This window comes from Grampus griseus (genome assembly GCF_964374135.1).
Source record: "Grampus griseus genome assembly, chromosome: 7".
NCBI classification, from domain to species: domain Eukaryota; kingdom Metazoa; phylum Chordata; class Mammalia; order Artiodactyla; family Delphinidae; genus Grampus; species Grampus griseus.
Genome location: NC_139001.1, coordinates 74,259,322 through 74,277,534, shown reverse-complemented (window position 1 = coordinate 74,277,534; position 18,213 = coordinate 74,259,322). Strand labels below are relative to the sequence as shown.

The 18,213-nt window shown below is 37.2% G+C and overlaps 1 protein-coding gene across 4 annotated transcripts in view; it reads left to right on the top strand.

Annotated features, from left to right (window-relative positions):
• The window catches only part of GPD2 (glycerol-3-phosphate dehydrogenase 2), a 134,427-nt gene extending 117,204 nt beyond the window's left edge, over positions 1 to 17,223 (top strand). For 2 of the 4 annotated variants that reach the window (XM_082658127.1, XM_082658128.1), the window contains 7 exons: positions 124 to 255; positions 1,186 to 1,344; positions 9,524 to 9,636; positions 9,722 to 9,800; positions 9,995 to 10,093; positions 12,974 to 13,095; positions 15,438 to 17,223. In XM_082658127.1, the coding sequence (XP_082514253.1) occupies positions 124 to 255; positions 1,186 to 1,344; positions 9,524 to 9,636; positions 9,722 to 9,800; positions 9,995 to 10,093; positions 12,974 to 13,095; positions 15,438 to 15,441 (708 nt within the window). In that variant the 3' untranslated portion in view covers positions 15,442 to 17,223. Of the gene's footprint in view, positions 1 to 123; positions 256 to 1,185; positions 1,345 to 9,523; positions 9,637 to 9,721; positions 9,801 to 9,994; positions 10,094 to 12,973; positions 14,433 to 15,437 lie in introns of those variants that run through there. The other 2 variants (XM_082658126.1, XM_082658125.1) reach the window with 1 other exon arrangement.
• The last annotated feature ends 990 nt before the right edge of the window (positions 17,224 to 18,213 follow it).

Sequence of the window (18,213 nt, the reverse complement as noted above, 5' to 3'; positions counted from 1 at the left end):
ACAGGCTGTAAAAAAAAAAAAAACAAAACAAAACTGACAAGATAAGCATGTACATTGTTTTGCTTTGTACCTAGAAGCTATTGATATTCAGAGGACCTGCCTGATGCAGTTTTGTTTCCTTAGGTGGCCCAGCATCTTGCTGCCACCTATGGCGACAAGGCTTTTGAAGTGGCCAAAATGGCGAGTGTGACGGGAAAGCGGTGGCCCATTGTTGGGGTGCGTCTTGTGTCAGAATTTCCATACATTGAAGCAGAGGTACGTGAATGGCCATATGGGAATTTCCTGTCTGCCAGGGGATACCTTTCATCTGTTCACTTTTCATCCTCTTTAGAAATAAGCTAAGTTTTAATGTGCATACATCCGCTAAAACCTGGAGGAAAACGTCTGCCCAGCACAGTTCCTTTCATTTACAAAATTTTAATTTCAACTCTGAAGTGATATTGATAGTGGTAACAATAATAATAGAAAATATAGATTTCTGTCTCCTCCATGGAGCTATCTCAAATCTTACCGATTCACAGTTGTTTGCCCCTTTTGAGAACTTGTAGCTCCTCAAGTTTGTACCACTTACGCACCGCCTGATGCCGTATCTTGACACTTTATATTCATTTATAATTCACCACACTTTAAAAACATAGGTGTCCAAGTAAGCATTTTGTTGTTGATTGAAGGCAAGATTTCTGTCATCTTATTACTCTGAGACAGAAAACTTTGGATAGCCAAGAGATGAGACCATAACTTTTTTTTTTAATATCTTTATTGGACTATAATTGCTTTACAGTGTTGTGTTAGTTTCTGCTGTATAACAAAGTGGATCAGCTATATGCATACGTATATCCCCATATCTCCTCCCTACTCAGCTATGTAAATTAACATCCGTGTCATGTATGAACAACGAGGTGATTACTGTGCATGGTAAATGAAAAGTGATGCAATTTACATGTTTGCACCAGGTTCTATTCAAGGAGAAGGCATTAATAGCTCTTATCCAAATTGTCCCAATTTCCAAATCTTCTTGGCAGGCAGATGGGGAACTTGTATGATGTCACTATGTATCATGCCTGCTAAAGAACCAGATATGTAAAGAAAAAGGTCACTTTTCCTAAGCATGAATTTTAAGTGAAGCTTTATTCCCCCTTTTTAAAAAAGGCCTAAATTAATCATTTTACTTTAATTCAAACTCAGGTGAAATATGGGATTAAGGAGTATGCCTGCACTGCAGTGGATATGATCTCACGTCGTACTCGCCTGGCCTTTCTAAATGTCCAGGCAGCAGAGGAGGCCCTACCCAGGATTGTTGAACTGATGGGCAGAGAACTGAGCTGGGGTGATTCTAAAAAAAAGGTATTGTATAGAAGTCTTTAAAACCAGTTTCCATTATAGACATGCAATGTCTTAATCTGTTAGTAGAGGCTGGCATAGTTTTTTTTTTTGTTTTTTTTTTTGTGGTATGCGGGCCTCTCACTCTTGTGGCCTCTCCCATTGGGGAGCACAGGCTCCGGACGCACAGTCTCAGCGGCCATGGCTCACGGGCCCAGCCGCTCCGTGGCATGTGGGATCCTCCCGAACCGGGGCACGAACCCGTGTCCCCTGCATCGGCAGGCGGACTCCCAACCACTGCGCCACCATGGAAGCCCGGCTAGCATAGCTTTTGATGGTGACTTTAGATTGCCTGCCAGTTTTTGTGTGTGTGTGTGTTTAATATTGCTAGGCCTTAGAAAACTGGAAAGCTATTCTTGTAACAAATATCTTGTTTTAACAAATTCTTGTAACAAATATCCTTATAACCAAATATTCTTCCTGGTTGTTTTTGGAAAATCCCTTATAGAAAAATGTTCTCAAATTTGTGGTCGTAATTCCTGAAAAAGTAAGATAATAACAATTGTGGGTAGAACCTTTTCTGGTTTTCACTGAAAACATTCTTAGAATATATTCTACAGTGAGATTCACACTCCTGCAAGGTTGCCTTTGGTAGGAAATTGTGGTTTTATGGCCTGACCACCAAATGCTTATTGATTTGTGTCATTTGAAATTTTATATTTATATCCAAATTAAAAAAAGAAAGCCAGCGATACTCAGATGCCCACATATACAGCCCTGGGCTTCTTGTAACAAACAGAAGACCGTCATGATTTTTAATTAAACCAAACTGTTGTGATGCGCAGAGGCATTTTCATGTATTTATTCAGAAAATACTCTGTGTTCATTGGTTTAGTTCCTGCCCCCCCGCCAAGTCTTTCTTGAACCCATTCCGTGTAGGCTCTTTCGTGGCCACTTTGCTGTAGTGGCTCTGGTCACACTCCCCAGGCACCTTCATGTTGCTCAACGTGTTTGTCAGCTCTCGTCATCCTTTTACGCAACCAGTTAGTGGCCTTGACACAGTTGATTCCTCCCTCCTTCCTGAACACCACCTGTCTTAGTCTACTCAAGCTGCTATAACAGGATACCACAGGCTGGGTGGCTTAAATAACAGACATTTATTTCTCACATTTCTGGAGCCTGGAAATATGAGATCAGAGTGCCAGGTGAGATGGCTGGGTTCTGGCGAGAGCCTTGCTCCTGGCTTTGAAACAGATGCCTTCTGGGGGACACAGAGAGCCAGAGAGAGCTCTTGCTGAGGGTGCTAATCCCAGTGAGGTTTATCTGAAGCTAGTTACCTCCCCAAAGCCCCATCTCCGAATCCCATCACATTGGAGGTTAGGCTGTCAACATATGAATTTAGGAGGGTACAACTCAGTCCACAGCACCATCTCTCTCAGATCTCCTCCTGCCTTCCTCAAACTACTGCCGTTACTGACCTCTCCATGTCGTAAATACCTATTCCACTCTTTGGTTGCTTGGGCCTAAATCTTATTTTCATACTTGATCTAAGCCCATCAGCAAACCTTATCATACTTGTCTTCAAATAATGGCTTGACTTCAACCCTTTCTTAACTGCTGTCACCCTGATTCAGGCTATCAGCATCTCTTACATGGATTATTATAACAGGAACCCGCTGTAATCTGGCCACCACCTTTCTGATCCCCCTCATTTTTCTTCCCATTTCTTCACTCTCTCCAACCCACAGGTTGAGTTGCTTTTCTTTATTCAAGCCCTACTGATCCCTCTCCCTGGAATGCTCTTCCCTAGATGTCCTCATGGCCTACTCCCTCACTTCCTCCTGGTCTCCACTCCAGGGATGTCTCTCTTCACTGGACTGAATAAAAGAGTAGCCCCCAATCCGAATGGCATCTTCTACTCCTTCCTTTATTTTTCTCTTTAGCATCAGTTCTCATTTGACATACCATGTATTTTGTTTATTTACTGTCAGCCTCCCCTCCCGGAAGTAAGCGTCCCAAAGGAAGGGATGTGATCTGTTTTGTTTCTGTACCCTCAGTGCCTGGCATATAAAAGGCCCTAAATAATGTGTATTGAATGAGTGAATGAACATTACTGAGCATGTATGTCACATGCTGAAGGTGTAAGGAAGGACCGGGCATAGGTCTTGTCCTTAAAGTGTTTTCAATGTGGTGGAGATTCCTGAAGATGGTTACATATTTGTCACCTGGGAATGGTAGGGAAAAAGGCAGATTTTAAGGCTTGACTATCAGAGTCTTCAGGGGTGAAACCATGGCCCTACATTTAAAATTTTCTCCTCCAGTAATTTTAAGGCCATGTATGTAGTGTACTGATGGTAGAAATCACTGTTTGAAAAGAGTTCCTTAATCCTATCACAACACTGACAGGCATAACCTTTACCCTCATTTTATAGTTGAGGAAACAGGCTTAGGGAGAAAGTCCCCGTGAGAGTTCATACAACTAGTAGGTTGTGGAACTGGGATTGAAACCAGGTTTTCTGATCCCAGAACATACCCTTTTCCCACCCCACCCTGTTGCCTCTGCATTGGCTGGACTGGTTTATAGCTCTTCCTGTTTTGAGTTTTGGTTTGGCCAATTAAAGCTATATACTGGGGAGTGGTGGTGGTGGGATGCACTGGCAGACTGGGATTGACATATATACACTAGTATGTATAAAGTAGGTAACTAATAAGAACCTGCTGTATAAATAAAATAAAATTCAAAAAAAATGAAATAAATAAATAAAGCTATATACTGAGGCAACACAAGAATGAAACTTACTCTTGTGCTACTGCCAATCATTTATACCATATAGAAGGACTGGTGATAATGTGTTCCTGTAAAAATTATGGTTGAAATGATCTGAATATGCAGGAAGGTACTTTGTGCCAGGAATTCAGGCTGTAGGAGGTAAGAAGGAGGAAGAAAATTCTGTAAACTGCTTGTGTTCAGCCCTCCCGAGGAAACTAGATTTAACTTCAGTTTAGATTTTATGAGCAGATTTATGTACTCAGAAATATTCTCCCATTCCCCTTAACAAGCAGAATAACAGAAATAAAAGACCTAAAGTTATTACTCAGTATCTGAGACATAGGAGTATTAATGAGAACTGTGGACAGTCTAGAGAGAACAAAGGAGAGGGAAAAAAGAATTAAAGGTTAGAAAGCTGGACTTCTGAGAAAAGGTTAAAAGCATTGGGATTACTTAACCTGCAAAAGTGAAAGAGGAACAAGGTGATAAATAACTCTCTGCAGATGAATTGTGGTTGTTTTTACCAGTCAATACTTAATGAGTGACTTGTACACTGAGCATTATACCAGATATTTTAGGGGAATGATAAATAGCTCATAGTTTCAGGGATCTTCAAATTTAATTGAGTGGTTACAACACATATATACCTCGGAAATATGTGTATATTTCCCAAAATTTATAGAAAGATTTAGAGAACTGTTACTCAAGACCAAAGGCAGCCAACTTGGAAGAAATGGTTAGGGAGGAAGGCGTTGTCTAGGGGACTTGGGGACTGACAGAGGAGTTGGTGAAGACATTTAGAGAATGTGTCATTGTCAGGTTGTGTTTTACACAATTATATAAATTAATACATAATTATAAATAAATATCAACATATAACATCAGTGAAAAGATGACTACATGGTCAAAAGAGTTTGGGAAATTCTGAGTTAAACAAATGAAACCATTTCCTTTAATGCAGATAATTTGGTGCCTTTAAAATGCTTATGTGCATTGTCAGTTTCCAAAAGGCAATTTATTTGGAGACAGACCCAACTCTCACTTGTTGGAAGGGCTGGTAGAAAGGGAAACTAGTATTGCTTTAGGATGTATTTTGGGAAATGCTGCCGTATTATTTGGTAAGGTAGACTTTATAACCCTCAGACAAAACATGCATTTCATTGAGAGGCTTTAAAGAGAAGACCACTCGAGTAGATTGAGGGTGTCTCACAATAAGAAATTATTTCAAAATTGATTCCAGCAAGGAGGATAAAGGGGAAGCAAGTGAAAAATGGAGTGACTATGGACAAAGCAAGCTAATAAGCACCAAATATCAAACAGATGGAAGATACGTACTCAACAATGAAAGGGTATCCAGGACGAATAAGGATGTGTATGAACAGTGTCAGGAATTGGCTGAGTGTTGGCAAAAATACTAAAAACACCAAAAATAACTGGTAAAAATGGTAAAGAATGCAAGTAAGGCCTAACCTAGGTCGTTGCTCAAGGTGACTAGCACCAAATCCTTGACCGCCGGAGAAGGGAGAGAACCTTTCAACTCATAGTTCAATACCAATTTGTTTTTCTTTTTTTCCTTTTTTGTCAAGGAGAATGATTTTCATTGTGAGAAGAACAAAATAAATATTGGTAAGAGGAAATAGACATTCAAATAGGAGACTGCTCTAAATGAGTTTGTACGCCAACCCAGAAATGTTATACTTCAGGGTACTCAGAGAATTTGTAGGTGGGATTTATTTAACTACTGTTGAGCTTTAAAAGATTATGGCAATATGGAAAATAGGAAGAGCACCAGAAGACAGAAGGTAGGCAAATGTAGTACCGCATTCCAAAAAGGGAGAAGGGGGGGAAATATAGTTTGTAACCTATAAATTAGTGGTCTTGGCATTGGTCTTGGGCAGTTTTCCAGGTTATGGCATTTTAAGTTTGTTTTATCAGCATTTAGCAAGAAGTAGTGATCACTGGAAGGTAGTAAGAAATCATTTCAGACATATTTTCTTTTCAGAAAGATTAACAAGTTTGTTAGATCGAGGAAATGTTATAGACATAATGTATTTGGATTCCATGAAGCATTTTATGAAGCCACATGTGATACCTTCTAAAATTGGTGGATTTGTAACCAAATGATCACTATCCTCAGAAGAGGGCTTTGATAGCAGGTCATGAGGATTCTGTCTTTGGTCTTGACCTAGTCTACTGTGGTTCAGGTGCCTAGATTACGACATTGATGGCATGCATCTTTGGTGTACCTGTAAGGAACTGGAGGGAGAGTGAATGTTTGGTGACAACTTGAAGCAATGGGGGAGATTACATTAGGTATAATATAATAGACATAATTGGCAAACCTTACATTAGGTAGAAAAACAACTCCATCCATTCATGATAGATTTGACAAGACTTTAACAGTAGCACATGCAAAAAAGAAATATGATTTTCGTTAACTGTGAATGCACAGCAGGTAACAGTGGATCATGGCTGCCCCCAAATGCAATTACAGTCTTAGGCTGCCTAATAGAAATCATATCTCTAGATTGATGAAGCTGATAGTTACTTCTTTCTAGGTACTTGCCAGATCTCTGCTGGAGTATTATGTTGTGTTCTGATCATTTTATTATACGACAGACTAGTTGTGGTTTGGGAGAAATTATTCAGCATGGTAATGGGATTTAAAATCATGTCTCATGCAGGAGAGTAGTTCTAGACTTAAAGAAAATTCTTAAAGAGGAAAGCTCTGTCCTTAGATATTTGTTGTGGTGTGATACAGGAAAAAAAAAACTTAGACTTTATAAAACATTACTGTAAGGGAAGGGGGTGGTGGTGGGATGAATTGGGAGATTGGGATTGACATATATACACTAATATGTATAAAATAGATAACTAATAAGAACCTGCTGTATAAAAAATAAAATAAAATTCAAATATTAAAAAAAAGATAAAGAAGAAATTACAAACTGTGTATTACCCCACCATTTTGCATGTCCTTACATTGCATTTCCACGTATTTATATATGTACATACTGTATCTTGAAGATAAAGCTTGGATCCTACTCTACAAAAATATATATATATATATATATATATATATGTATAACAGAGTCACTTTGCTGTACAGAAGAAATTAACTCAACATTGTAAATCAACTATACATCAATAAAATTAAAAAAAAATAAACTCTCATTTTCCTTCCATGGAATTTCATTGAAAACAACCCCTCCCAACTTAAAAACAAACAAACAAAAATTACTGTAAGAAAGTTGCACTAATCCCAAACAAATTCTAAGAATTGCAGAGATTGGTTTAATCTCAGCATAAATATTTTTGGCAGTTGGAGTCTTCCCTTTATGGGCTGCTTTCAGTGGAATTGAGTTACCTCCCTATTGCTAGAGCTCTTCTTTAGATGGAGACCTCAGGCTTCTATTTTTGGAACGTTGTAAAGGAAATGTGGGGTTAGGGAGGTACTTTGGGTGACTTCTAGGGAAAAAAGCCCTTTCAGCTTTAAATTCCATGATTCCTTGCTTAATATGGAGTATGGATAAATTACATGGGTAATAAAGGGACATGACTCGAGGAACAGCTTGTTCTTGGAGGGAAGTATCAGAGATGCCACTTCCAAGGAGATGAACGTTGAACCAGTTTTATAGAAAATGACTGGGCAAAATTGGTGCAATAGAAGAATAGTTTTATTTATAACTGTTGGATTTTCCTGTGTGAAGAGAGTAATCTGCCAGTGAAGAATGCCCTTGGTGACTTCAAAGGCAAGTTTTATGTATACCTTATATATCATGTATATGTGTAATAAAATAAATATTTTATGTTATATATAATAAAATAAATATGTAATATAATAAACATATATAATAAAATAAAATTCCTAATGTTCTTACGTAGCAAAATGAAAAGTTAGAAATGCTAAAAAGTTCTCTCAGCTAATATATATATTATATATATATATTTATGTTTTAAAATATATATGTCTCCTAAGAGAAAGGAAAGCAGGAAGGGGATAATCTCAGGAAAAAAATTATCTGCCAAAGAAAAAGGAGCAAAGGGACTTGTCACTGACATAAACAAAGAAATATAAACACATTTCCTGCAAGAGTAGGTGCTATTGTGTTATTTTCCTTGTTTCATTTGGCACTGGCACTATTCTGCAGGCCAGAAGTTGGGTCTACAAATTGATTTAGTCAGATCCTTTGAGGGGAAGTCTGAGGAATTTAAGACTTGTGTTCGTGAGCATTGTCTATGTTATACTGTATAACAATTTCAGAAGCTCACTGGTCTACCATAGCAAGCACTTACTTTTCACTCATATTACCTGAAGGCTGCATGTTAGCTGCTGTGGCTCTTCTTCATATTTCAGACTGGCTTCAGATCTCTCTGATTCATGCCCTTCTTATGGTACAGGAGCAAGAGAGGCTAAGCAAAACTGCAATTTTGTATAAAGCTTTTGCTCAAAAGTGGCATATATTATATCCATTCATGTGCCATTGGCCAAAGTAAATCACATGTCCAGACTCACATCAATGGGGTTGAGAAGTATACTTATGGGGAGAGAAGTGTGTGTGTGTGTGTGTGTGTTTATGAGAGGAAAGAGATATTTGTGAACAATATACAGCACAATAGAGTCATTTTGGAAGTTCTTAGTTTGGAGACTGGCGTGATGAAATCTAAGAAGACAGTGTTCTCAGCAATAGGTAGTATCAGTTGTGGCCGAGATCATTGAAAACAGGAAGAGTAACTATTCAGTAGAATAGCTTGTTTCTTCTCCTGACTCTGTAACTTCCACCCAACTACCAGCATCCGAGTGACAAAATTTTAGAATTAGTTAACGTCATGATGTCTGTCTTGGTACCGCATGCCACATTATAATCGTTGTTCAAGTCCTGAATGCCTTCTTCACTTTTAATTGCTCTTTTGTCACCAAATCACCCATAGATTTTGCTAGTCAATACTGTGGAAGAATATTCAGCAGTAAAAAGAAACAGAATATTAAAACATGCAGCAACATAAATGAATCTCAGAATTGTCATGCTATATGAAAGTAGTCAAACACAGAAGACTACGAACTATATGAACACTTTCATATGAAATTCAAGAAAAAGCAAAACTCTGGTGACAAAATCAGATCAGTGGCCTGGGGCTAGAGGTCAGGGGCAGGAATCAATTGCAAATGGGAAATAAGGAAGCTTTTTAGGGGGATAGAAATGTTCTATATCTTGATCGTGGTGGGATATACATCAAACTGCCTACCCAAAATAGGTGAATTTTATTGAATACAATTATACTTCAGTAAAACTGGAGGAAATAAAAAATTGACCTGGCCAGAAAAATGAAGATGAGCTTTCATTTTAGAAAACCAAGTGGAAAAAAAAAGGAAGAAAAAAATCAATAATTCTTTCCATAAATCTTTGAACTTTGTGTGTCTCTGTGTTGTAGGAAGAACTTGAAACAGCCAGGAAGTTTCTGTATTATGAAATGGGCTATAAATCTCGATCAGAACAGTTAACAGATCACTCTGAAATTAGCCTACTGCCTTCGGACATTGACAGGTACTTCTAATAAGTTTCTGTATCTCTCTTTTTTTGTCTTCACTTATCTAAGTATATTTTTCCATTATTCAATGTTGTGTTCCAGGTACAAGAAGAGATTTCATAAGTTTGATGCAGACCAGAAAGGCTTTATTACCATTGTTGATGTTCAGCGTGTATTAGAGGTAATATTTTTTTTTTGGTTCAACATCTTTGATAGCAGAAGAATGTAAAGATTATGCTAGATAATTTTTTTCTCATCTAGTGCTTTCTATAAGTAATATTTCTCTCTGAATTTTTGAAAGGCTGGTAACATTGATAAAGTGATACGCATAATTTCTAATGAAACTTCATTATTTTGTGCTTTCCTTTTACTTAGAGTATCAGTGTCCAAATGGATGAAAATACACTACATGAAATTCTGAATGAAGTAGATTTGAATAAAAATGGACAGGTTGAACTCAATGAATTTTTGCAGGTGAGTTGTGGTGAAAGGAAACAAGTGTATTTGCTTTTTATCTATTGGTCATCAGTTTATATTCAGGAATGGATTTTGAAGTCCACACAGTTGTCACCTCATTCTGAAAGAGAAGAAAGCTTGAAGCCAGCAAAGGTTGATATGTCTGCCCTTAAGGATAAGGCTTTACGTGGTGCATGTTCTCTTGCTTTTTATAAGACACATTCTGTTGCGCTGGGCAATTTAGATTAAATCTAAGTTAATTATGGCTTAAAGAACTAAGTCAGAAGTGTGCTTTATAAAGAGTATGCCGTGGGATGCCACCACCGGACCCTTCTTTACTTCTAATGTGGAAAGTATATTTTTAATCGAGGAAGTTTAAAGAAATCAGAGTCGTATTCATTTGAGAATCATATTCACTTGAGAACCCAACATGCGATGATTATATTCTTACATTAGAATGAACCTGAAAAGCAAAAGAAAGGAAACCTATATTCCTGGGTCAAGACCACGTAATTCAAGCATTTCTATTTCTAATTTTCCACTTACTCAAGGCTCAGTTGTTTAATCATAACCAGGAAGGAAGTAAATTTTGTTACTTTAACTTCATACTGGATGCTACACATCATTCCTAAAAGTTCCTTAAAAGAAAGAAACTCAACAAAGCCATACATTATTTGTAACTGTCCATAGGACTCTGCTCTTACGAAGAATGTATTGGTTTCCAAGCAGCCAGGTTTTTTCTGTACTGCTTCTTGGGCAGGTATTTCAAATGAATGCCAGGTCTTTCTTGCACCATGGCAATGATGAATGCTGAACATGAAATAAATTAATGCTGGGGATTTTGGTCAATGTCAGCCCTTTCTTCACTGTGTCAAGTTAAACAAACAAGATCAAGGCAAAGGAAATGGTAATTGTCTCTCTGGAGATGAACTGCAGATAAGAGCATTGTTGAATCTAAATGCAGAAAATTTTCACAGGTTGTGTCCAGCATTACAAAAAAGAATGTTTAGTTCTTTAGCTTACTGTTTAACTAAGTGGACGTTTGAAATTGAGTTTAAAACGTATGCTTGGGAATAAAAAACCATTTCATACATTTTTTGTCTGTTTTTTTCTGTGAGAAAATTTTTTTTGTCTGTCTCAGGATTTTAGAAAACTTTTCTTAAGATAAATAGTTAATGCTTCATTTCATATACGTTGTAAATAAACAACAGCATTTAGGGTTCAAGGACCTGAGGTCTTAGAAACAATGAGTCTAATTTTATGGATATGCTATGTGGTTTGGGTGTTAAGTAATTTTGAGTGCAGTAGAGTTAAACACGTAGAAAATAATTTAAACCATCTGCAGGCTTTCTTGTAGAGTCTTTTTAATAATTGAGTATTTCTTGTCCAATTCTAAATGAAAGAGATCATTCATGCTTCTACTAAGTACAAATATACAGTGTAATTTTCAACTTAAAAACGCTGACAATATTTCTTATGAGATATATTCACACCCAAATACTATTTTCTTCTCGTAATATGGTTTCAAGATACATGTAATGTTTGAAGAAGACTTTGAGTTTTTAAAGGCTGGTACATCGCACAATGTTTATGGATAAAGAAAAAAAACTCCAGCTCTCTCAGTTTTGTTAGCGCTGATAAACTTTGAAAGTCTTTATGGAATCAGAGGCAAGACGATAAACCATCAATTGTTCCATCTGTAGATGTCAGCATTCTTTGTTACACCATTCATCAGATGCAAAGTATGTTTTCAGGGTTTTATTTTATTTTTCATAAAATATTTTCCTTCTCTGAAGATTAAGCGCCCATGTTTATCCCATTAAACACCATTTTGAATATAGACTTTTTTTTAATAATCCTCATGGAAGGATCTCTATAGATACTGTATGGTTACATGACTTTATTTTTAGGTTTGGGCTCTAATGACACTTCTGCATTTAGGAGTCCATCTCTAATAAGCAATAGCTTGTGAAACAGCTTTTAATAAGGTCATGAAATTCTGATCCAGCCCCTTGGCAGATGCCTCTGACCCTTATTCAGAGTCTTTTTTAAGAAATGTATTTCTTTAGGCTAAAAACTATAACCCTAAAAATATTTTGAGGATTTACAGATATATATATATTTCTGATGAATGACTAAATCAGTTCTTTAAAAAAACAAATAGATAACAAAGATTGAGGAAGTGAGATCAAGAAAATAGTAAAAACCACATCAACTTGAATAGGAAAAAAAAAAAATTCCCCGTGCTGATAATTGCACAGTGCCTTCCAGATTAAAGGCGTTTGCCTGCTGACTGCATGTAATTTCAAGACTAATTCTGATTTTATCCACTGGATAAAAATGAATTAGCTAAAATCTGGGCTGTGGAGTGCTTTTAATTCTTAAGGTGGATCTCTGGGTCCATTTTCAAGGACTTAAATGTAAATTACTTTAAAAAGTCTTTAAGGAATTTGGATTTGGGGGACTTGAAGTTGTCAAGTACAGTAACACTAAAAAAGAGTAGTTAAATATAGGTCACGGTTTGTCTTTGTTCAATCCCTGAGATTCCCTTTTCAGATTTAAAAATGGAATTAAAGATTCAATATTTGAGTTGCTCCAAAAAATATATGCTCTGAGCACATTAAGGGGCAAAAAGTAATGCATTCAATTTGCATTTAAAGGCAGGCTGATTCGCCAGATAGGTGTAGTTTTTGCAGCCGTGGCAAAATACCTGCCCCTTTCCCCCTTTTTGAAATGTTTGAAAACTGTACTCTTCTTAAGTGAGTTGTAGTACCTGCTGCGGTTTTCGACGGGGGCACTTAATTACCCCTGCCTGCTGCAAAGGTAACCATTAAAATGCCATGGAGAAGGGAGGAAGCTGGCTGGCCTTCTGAATCTGTTGCCTATTTTCTCTTTAAGCTGATGAGTGCTGTTCAAAAAGGAAGGGTGTCTGGAAGCCGGCTTGCTATACTCATGAAAACTGCAGAAGAGAACCTCGACAGAAGAGTTCCCATCCCCGTGGACCGAAGTTGTGGAGGACTGTGAGTCTGAGCAGTATATCCACAGCCAATAAACAGGAACAACAAATAATCATGTATCAAACCAGAGATGACTTACACCGCTCTAAAACAGTGGATATGGATAGCTGCCTTGTTTTAACACTGGGAAACATTCCAAAGCTTTAGGATGTCAATGTATACCCTTTATTTGTATTTGCCATTCAATCTAGCTTCTTAAAAGTGTATTTTATCTTTTTTTTCTCATTTTCAATGCACACTGGTTTAATGTTTTGCATTTATTCTGTGACCTGTTAGACTGGACATGCTCCCTTTTTGTTTGTTTATTCATTTAGTCTAAGTCAGTTTTAGAGGCAGAATATTTTGGCAGAAATTGAAAAAAGAAGCTGGAAATATTTCATGATTTGCACAAAGCTCTGGACATTAAGCTTGTTGATAGTATTTGTTCTTAAAAGAAATTCAGTGGGGTGGGACCTATTAAAACGATAGTGTTTCTGGAGACCCCACAGCCCCTTCTTCCTCCAGCTTGTCTGCCTTCCTCATCCAGACTTTATATCTAGAGCGTGACTGGCAAAACTGGAGAAGGAAGAAAAAGTTTAGATCTGGTTATAGGAGCAAATCTCAGAGAAACTCTGAAAGCTTCCAGAATCACAGGTACAAGATATAAGGATAGCATTGACATTTGCTGGGAGTTACAGTGATAGTTTCATCTCAGCAATTCATTTTTTTTTCCCCAGTCACTGCTGGTTTTTCTTTGACTATTACAGTTGCCAGGAAGATCCTTGCTTTTCTTACTTTAAAACCAGCATTTAAGTGGCAAGTTGGATACATTGGCATGGGACTAAATTTCTCAAATCTTTACAGTAGTAATAAATTTAAGGATTAAAAACCTGTGTTTATATATCCACATATTATAGCACAGTTTTCAATCCCCAAATCCTAGATCTTGGAGCATGTGATACTGTCAAACATGACCTATTTTGCTCAGGTTATTGCATCATTTGGGGGAGTATTTGTAAACGGATAGTAAAAGAGGATAGGAATAGCCTTTAGTTAACTTTAGTTACAATTATTTATAAAAAGCCACAAACTTGCAGTGTTCAAGGTCATTTTAATTGCTTAAAGCCTTTCTCCTTCTGTACTCAACAGAAAAGTTCTCAATCAAACAAAAAGAAATAGAGAAAACCACACTCAGCACACACACACGCATTCCCCCATCATACACATACACACTCACAGAAAGACAAAACAAGACAAAAAAATCAATCTGCCCATACCACTCTCTATACACTACCAAATGTAAAATAGATAGGTAGTGGGAAGCAGCCACATAGCACAGGGAGATCAGCCCGGTGCTTTGTGACCACCTAGAGGGGTGGGATAGGGAGGGTGGGAGGGAGGTGCAAGAGGGAGGAGATATGGGGGTATATGTATACGTATAGCTGATTCACATTGTTATAAAGCAGAAACTAACACACCATTGTAAAGCAATTTTGGTCCAATAAAAATGTTAAAAAAAATCAATCTGCTCAGAATTTAGTAAATATGTAATATACTGAATTTAAAGGGCCAATTTGGTATGCTTTTATAATAGTTTGGTGGCATTTTAGCCAGTCATCTGAATGTTTATTCATTGTGCTTCCTCTTGTGAAGTTAACTACCTACTTTTTTTTTTTTTAAGATCACGTGTATGAAATAGGAAATGTGACCCTTTATTTAATGTCAGGTTTTCATTGTGCAGACTCGAGATCTTAATTTTTCAAACTGGTACATAAACACTTTTGTGCTATTATTTTGTGCTATTATTTCTATATATGTCAAATGTTGACAAATATTTCTATATATGTCAAATGTAGAATATCTTTATGCCTCATTCACGTGCGGTATGAGCCTGTCTGCCATAATACACACACTGGAGGTTCACTCACCTAAGCCCCTACCCCTACCTCTGAAATAAACAGTGAAGATAGCACCTTAACTCATTTTGCTTTTAAATGAAGTTTAGACTTGCCACTTCCTAAAGGAAAACCTAAAACAGAGAAAGTGACGTCCCAGGTATCACTGTGAAGCTTTTTCTTTTAAGGTGTGAATTTTTTTTTTACACTGCTTTCTTCCTTCCTTTCTTCCTTCCCCCCTCCCTCCCTCCCTCCCTCTCTCTCTCTCTCTCTCTCTCTTTCTTTCTTTCTTTTTTAATAATAGAAGCACATGGCTTTGTAACTTAGTGTTTTTCTATCAAGACAATAACTTCACTGTTTAGAGCCCAGTGACCCTTAATAGATAGAAGAGCTGTCCTTTAAAACATCAGAGGTGATGTACCACAATACTGTACATTTGTGCTCTCTCTCTTTCTCTCTCTTCTTTTCTAGTTAAATCAAGACAACGATGACTTGTATCCTCGCTGAATCCATTACAGTAGGGAGCAGGCTTATAACCTGACTGGCCTGGGCAGAGCTGTATTTGAAAAGAGGCCTTGTTTCTGCATGCTTTTTTATGAGTGAAGTTCCTTTAAGGACAAAGAAAAACGCACTTTTCTTCTTTTGAGCACATCTGCTTTTGCTTAAAATCTGCTAATTCTAAAACATACGCTCCTTCACCGATCCCAGAGACTCATCTTGGAAACGAGCTGGTTCCAAGTCTTTACTGTGAATAAAGCACCCCTGCATTTTTGTGTAAGTTCTTAATTAAACCTGCGCAGCTTCTTTACCTGATTTCAGAAAAGGAGAGAAGAAATGGGGTGGGGGGGGTGTGTGAGTGTGATTCAAAATCTATTCCAAGCACAAAAGAATTATTTTCTTTTTGTATAAACATGGTATCAGCTGATTCTGTTGGGGTGGGTGTGAGGTGTGTAGAGATTGTCTTTTATCAAGTGATTTAGTTAAAGAGGCTTTATTAAGGGGATTTAGGTGAAGGAACCCCTATCTGTGGTGGAGAGCTGGATGCTCCCTTCAGTAGCCCTTCCCACAGTCATAACAATAGTGATACCGCTGGATTATTTGTTAAGCCAGGGTTGTCTGCCTCATATCCTTCATGCTGCTGCAACATTCTTGCTTTCAATCAATTTCTACTGAGTGTAACTTTAGGATTTCTACTACTAAATGCATGCTCCCTGTTTTGCTTTAGTTTCTAGCTTTGTTTTGTCTTTTTCAGAATATATGTAGCTTACTCCTTCGTACAACAGAAATTTCATTCTTTTCCTAAACATACTGTAAGAATGATCATTGATCTGATTTCCTTTTTTTATGTATTTGTAAAGATTTTTGGCATATGAATGTAATAATATTGAAGTCAACAATGCTAATAACTTGCACTGTTTTGCATTCTGTCAATCCTTTTTAGGGAGTAAAAGAGCCCTACTGTGCTTTTAAAGAATATCAAGTATAAACCCAGTACTGGAGTCGATATACACACTGCATGTTTTCATATATGGCATTTTTTATGTATTGTGTTGGGTTATTGTTCTAGATTGGACTCTTAAATACTATGTTTGAGGCTGGGTTGTCATTTTTATAACTGTCTTGGTGTTTTATCACCATTATTTATTACTCTTGATATACAGAATGAGCTGCATGCATTTATAGAGCAATAAGAGGATGTATTTAATGTGCCTTGTTTTTAACTGAATAAGAACTGAAAGCATGAATCAATAAAACTGATTAAAATGGGCCATTTACTGGCATTTTGATGTTACTTGCAGTCAGAGAAATAACTTTGATTACTGTTGAAGTTTAAAAAGTTTGAAAATATCTTCACAAACTGTATTTTTAATTGCACTCACACATTAATTATTTTCACCTGCAATTTTGTAATTTTATCTCAAAAGTGAATCCCTGCATAGACCAATGCAATTTTATGAGACTGCCAGGTTTATTTGTATTAATTTGTTGCTGGAGGCTTTAGGGCACGACTTCTGTATCTGTGCAATCCTATTCTAAAATTACATTCATCCTATTCAACTCTGTTGAATTCTTTTTTTCCTCTCTTTCTTTTTTTTTTTTTTTTTTGTCAAGCAGAGCCTTTCAGCCTCAGCGTTTGCAGGCACACTGATGAATTTTATCATAAGTAAAATCAATAGAAATGAATGGGAAAGATTACATAATCCATTTTGATCATCTTACATGTCAAGTTAGTGTAGGGTTGCCAAGTGTTGATAAATGCTCTGACAGAAAAAATGCTATATATTTTCATTGTCAGTAAATCAGTAAAGCTGTTACCAGTTTTAACACAAATTTTATAATGCCTATGTTATTTTATATGTTTTAATTTACACATGTATATGGAACATCGTCTCCATTTGTGGTTTAGAAGCGCTGCCTCTTGGTTTTGCGTGCTCAAAGGCCTGTGTGAGCTTCTGAAGTTTCTTTGAAATTGTATAGAATAACCCAGAGAACTGGCCCCCAGACAGACTTGGAACAATGAACTGTTTGTTCAATGCCTGGAAAAAAATATATAGCAGCTCAAAACATTGTTCATTGATTTAGCTTATCAAGTTTTATAGCACTTTAAAATTTGTCAACATAAAATTTGTCAAAATACATTGCTGCCAGTTTTCAAAATTTATGGTAATGAATTTATGGTAAGCAAAGAAAGAGAAATGGATACTCACATCGACATTTTGCAGTCTTGGTCAACACTGCATTATCATCGGTGGCAGATTTCACCTGATGACATTTGACTTAGGAAGGAAACAGACCACAGAAGTTTTAAATTGTTCTGGCACCCTCATAACAAGAGTATTTCTGTATAGGAGATGGAGTTGATGAGCCTTCCGTGCTTGTACTTTGTATTTTAGGTGTCTGATTAGCTACCACACTTGTGAAATACGTGCACACAAGGTGAGGCATGTGAGCCATGATGACACCAGAGACAGTCCTGGGCTAAGGAGGCGGTGGGGCCTTGTCAAAAATCAATAAATACCTTGGCATTTTGTTAAATGCTTGATCCAGCATAGTAAAATTTATTTGATCTAAACAAAATACCACTTTTGCGAAAGGATCAGGGCTATCTTCATTCTCCACGTGCGGCATCGAAATGCGTCGCTTAGCAAACCGTACCGTCGGTTCCCTGTTAGTTCCCCACATTCACACTGGGGTTGTTTGCAACACTGGGATGGTTTGCAACTATGTCGGTTAAGGTGCGCATCCT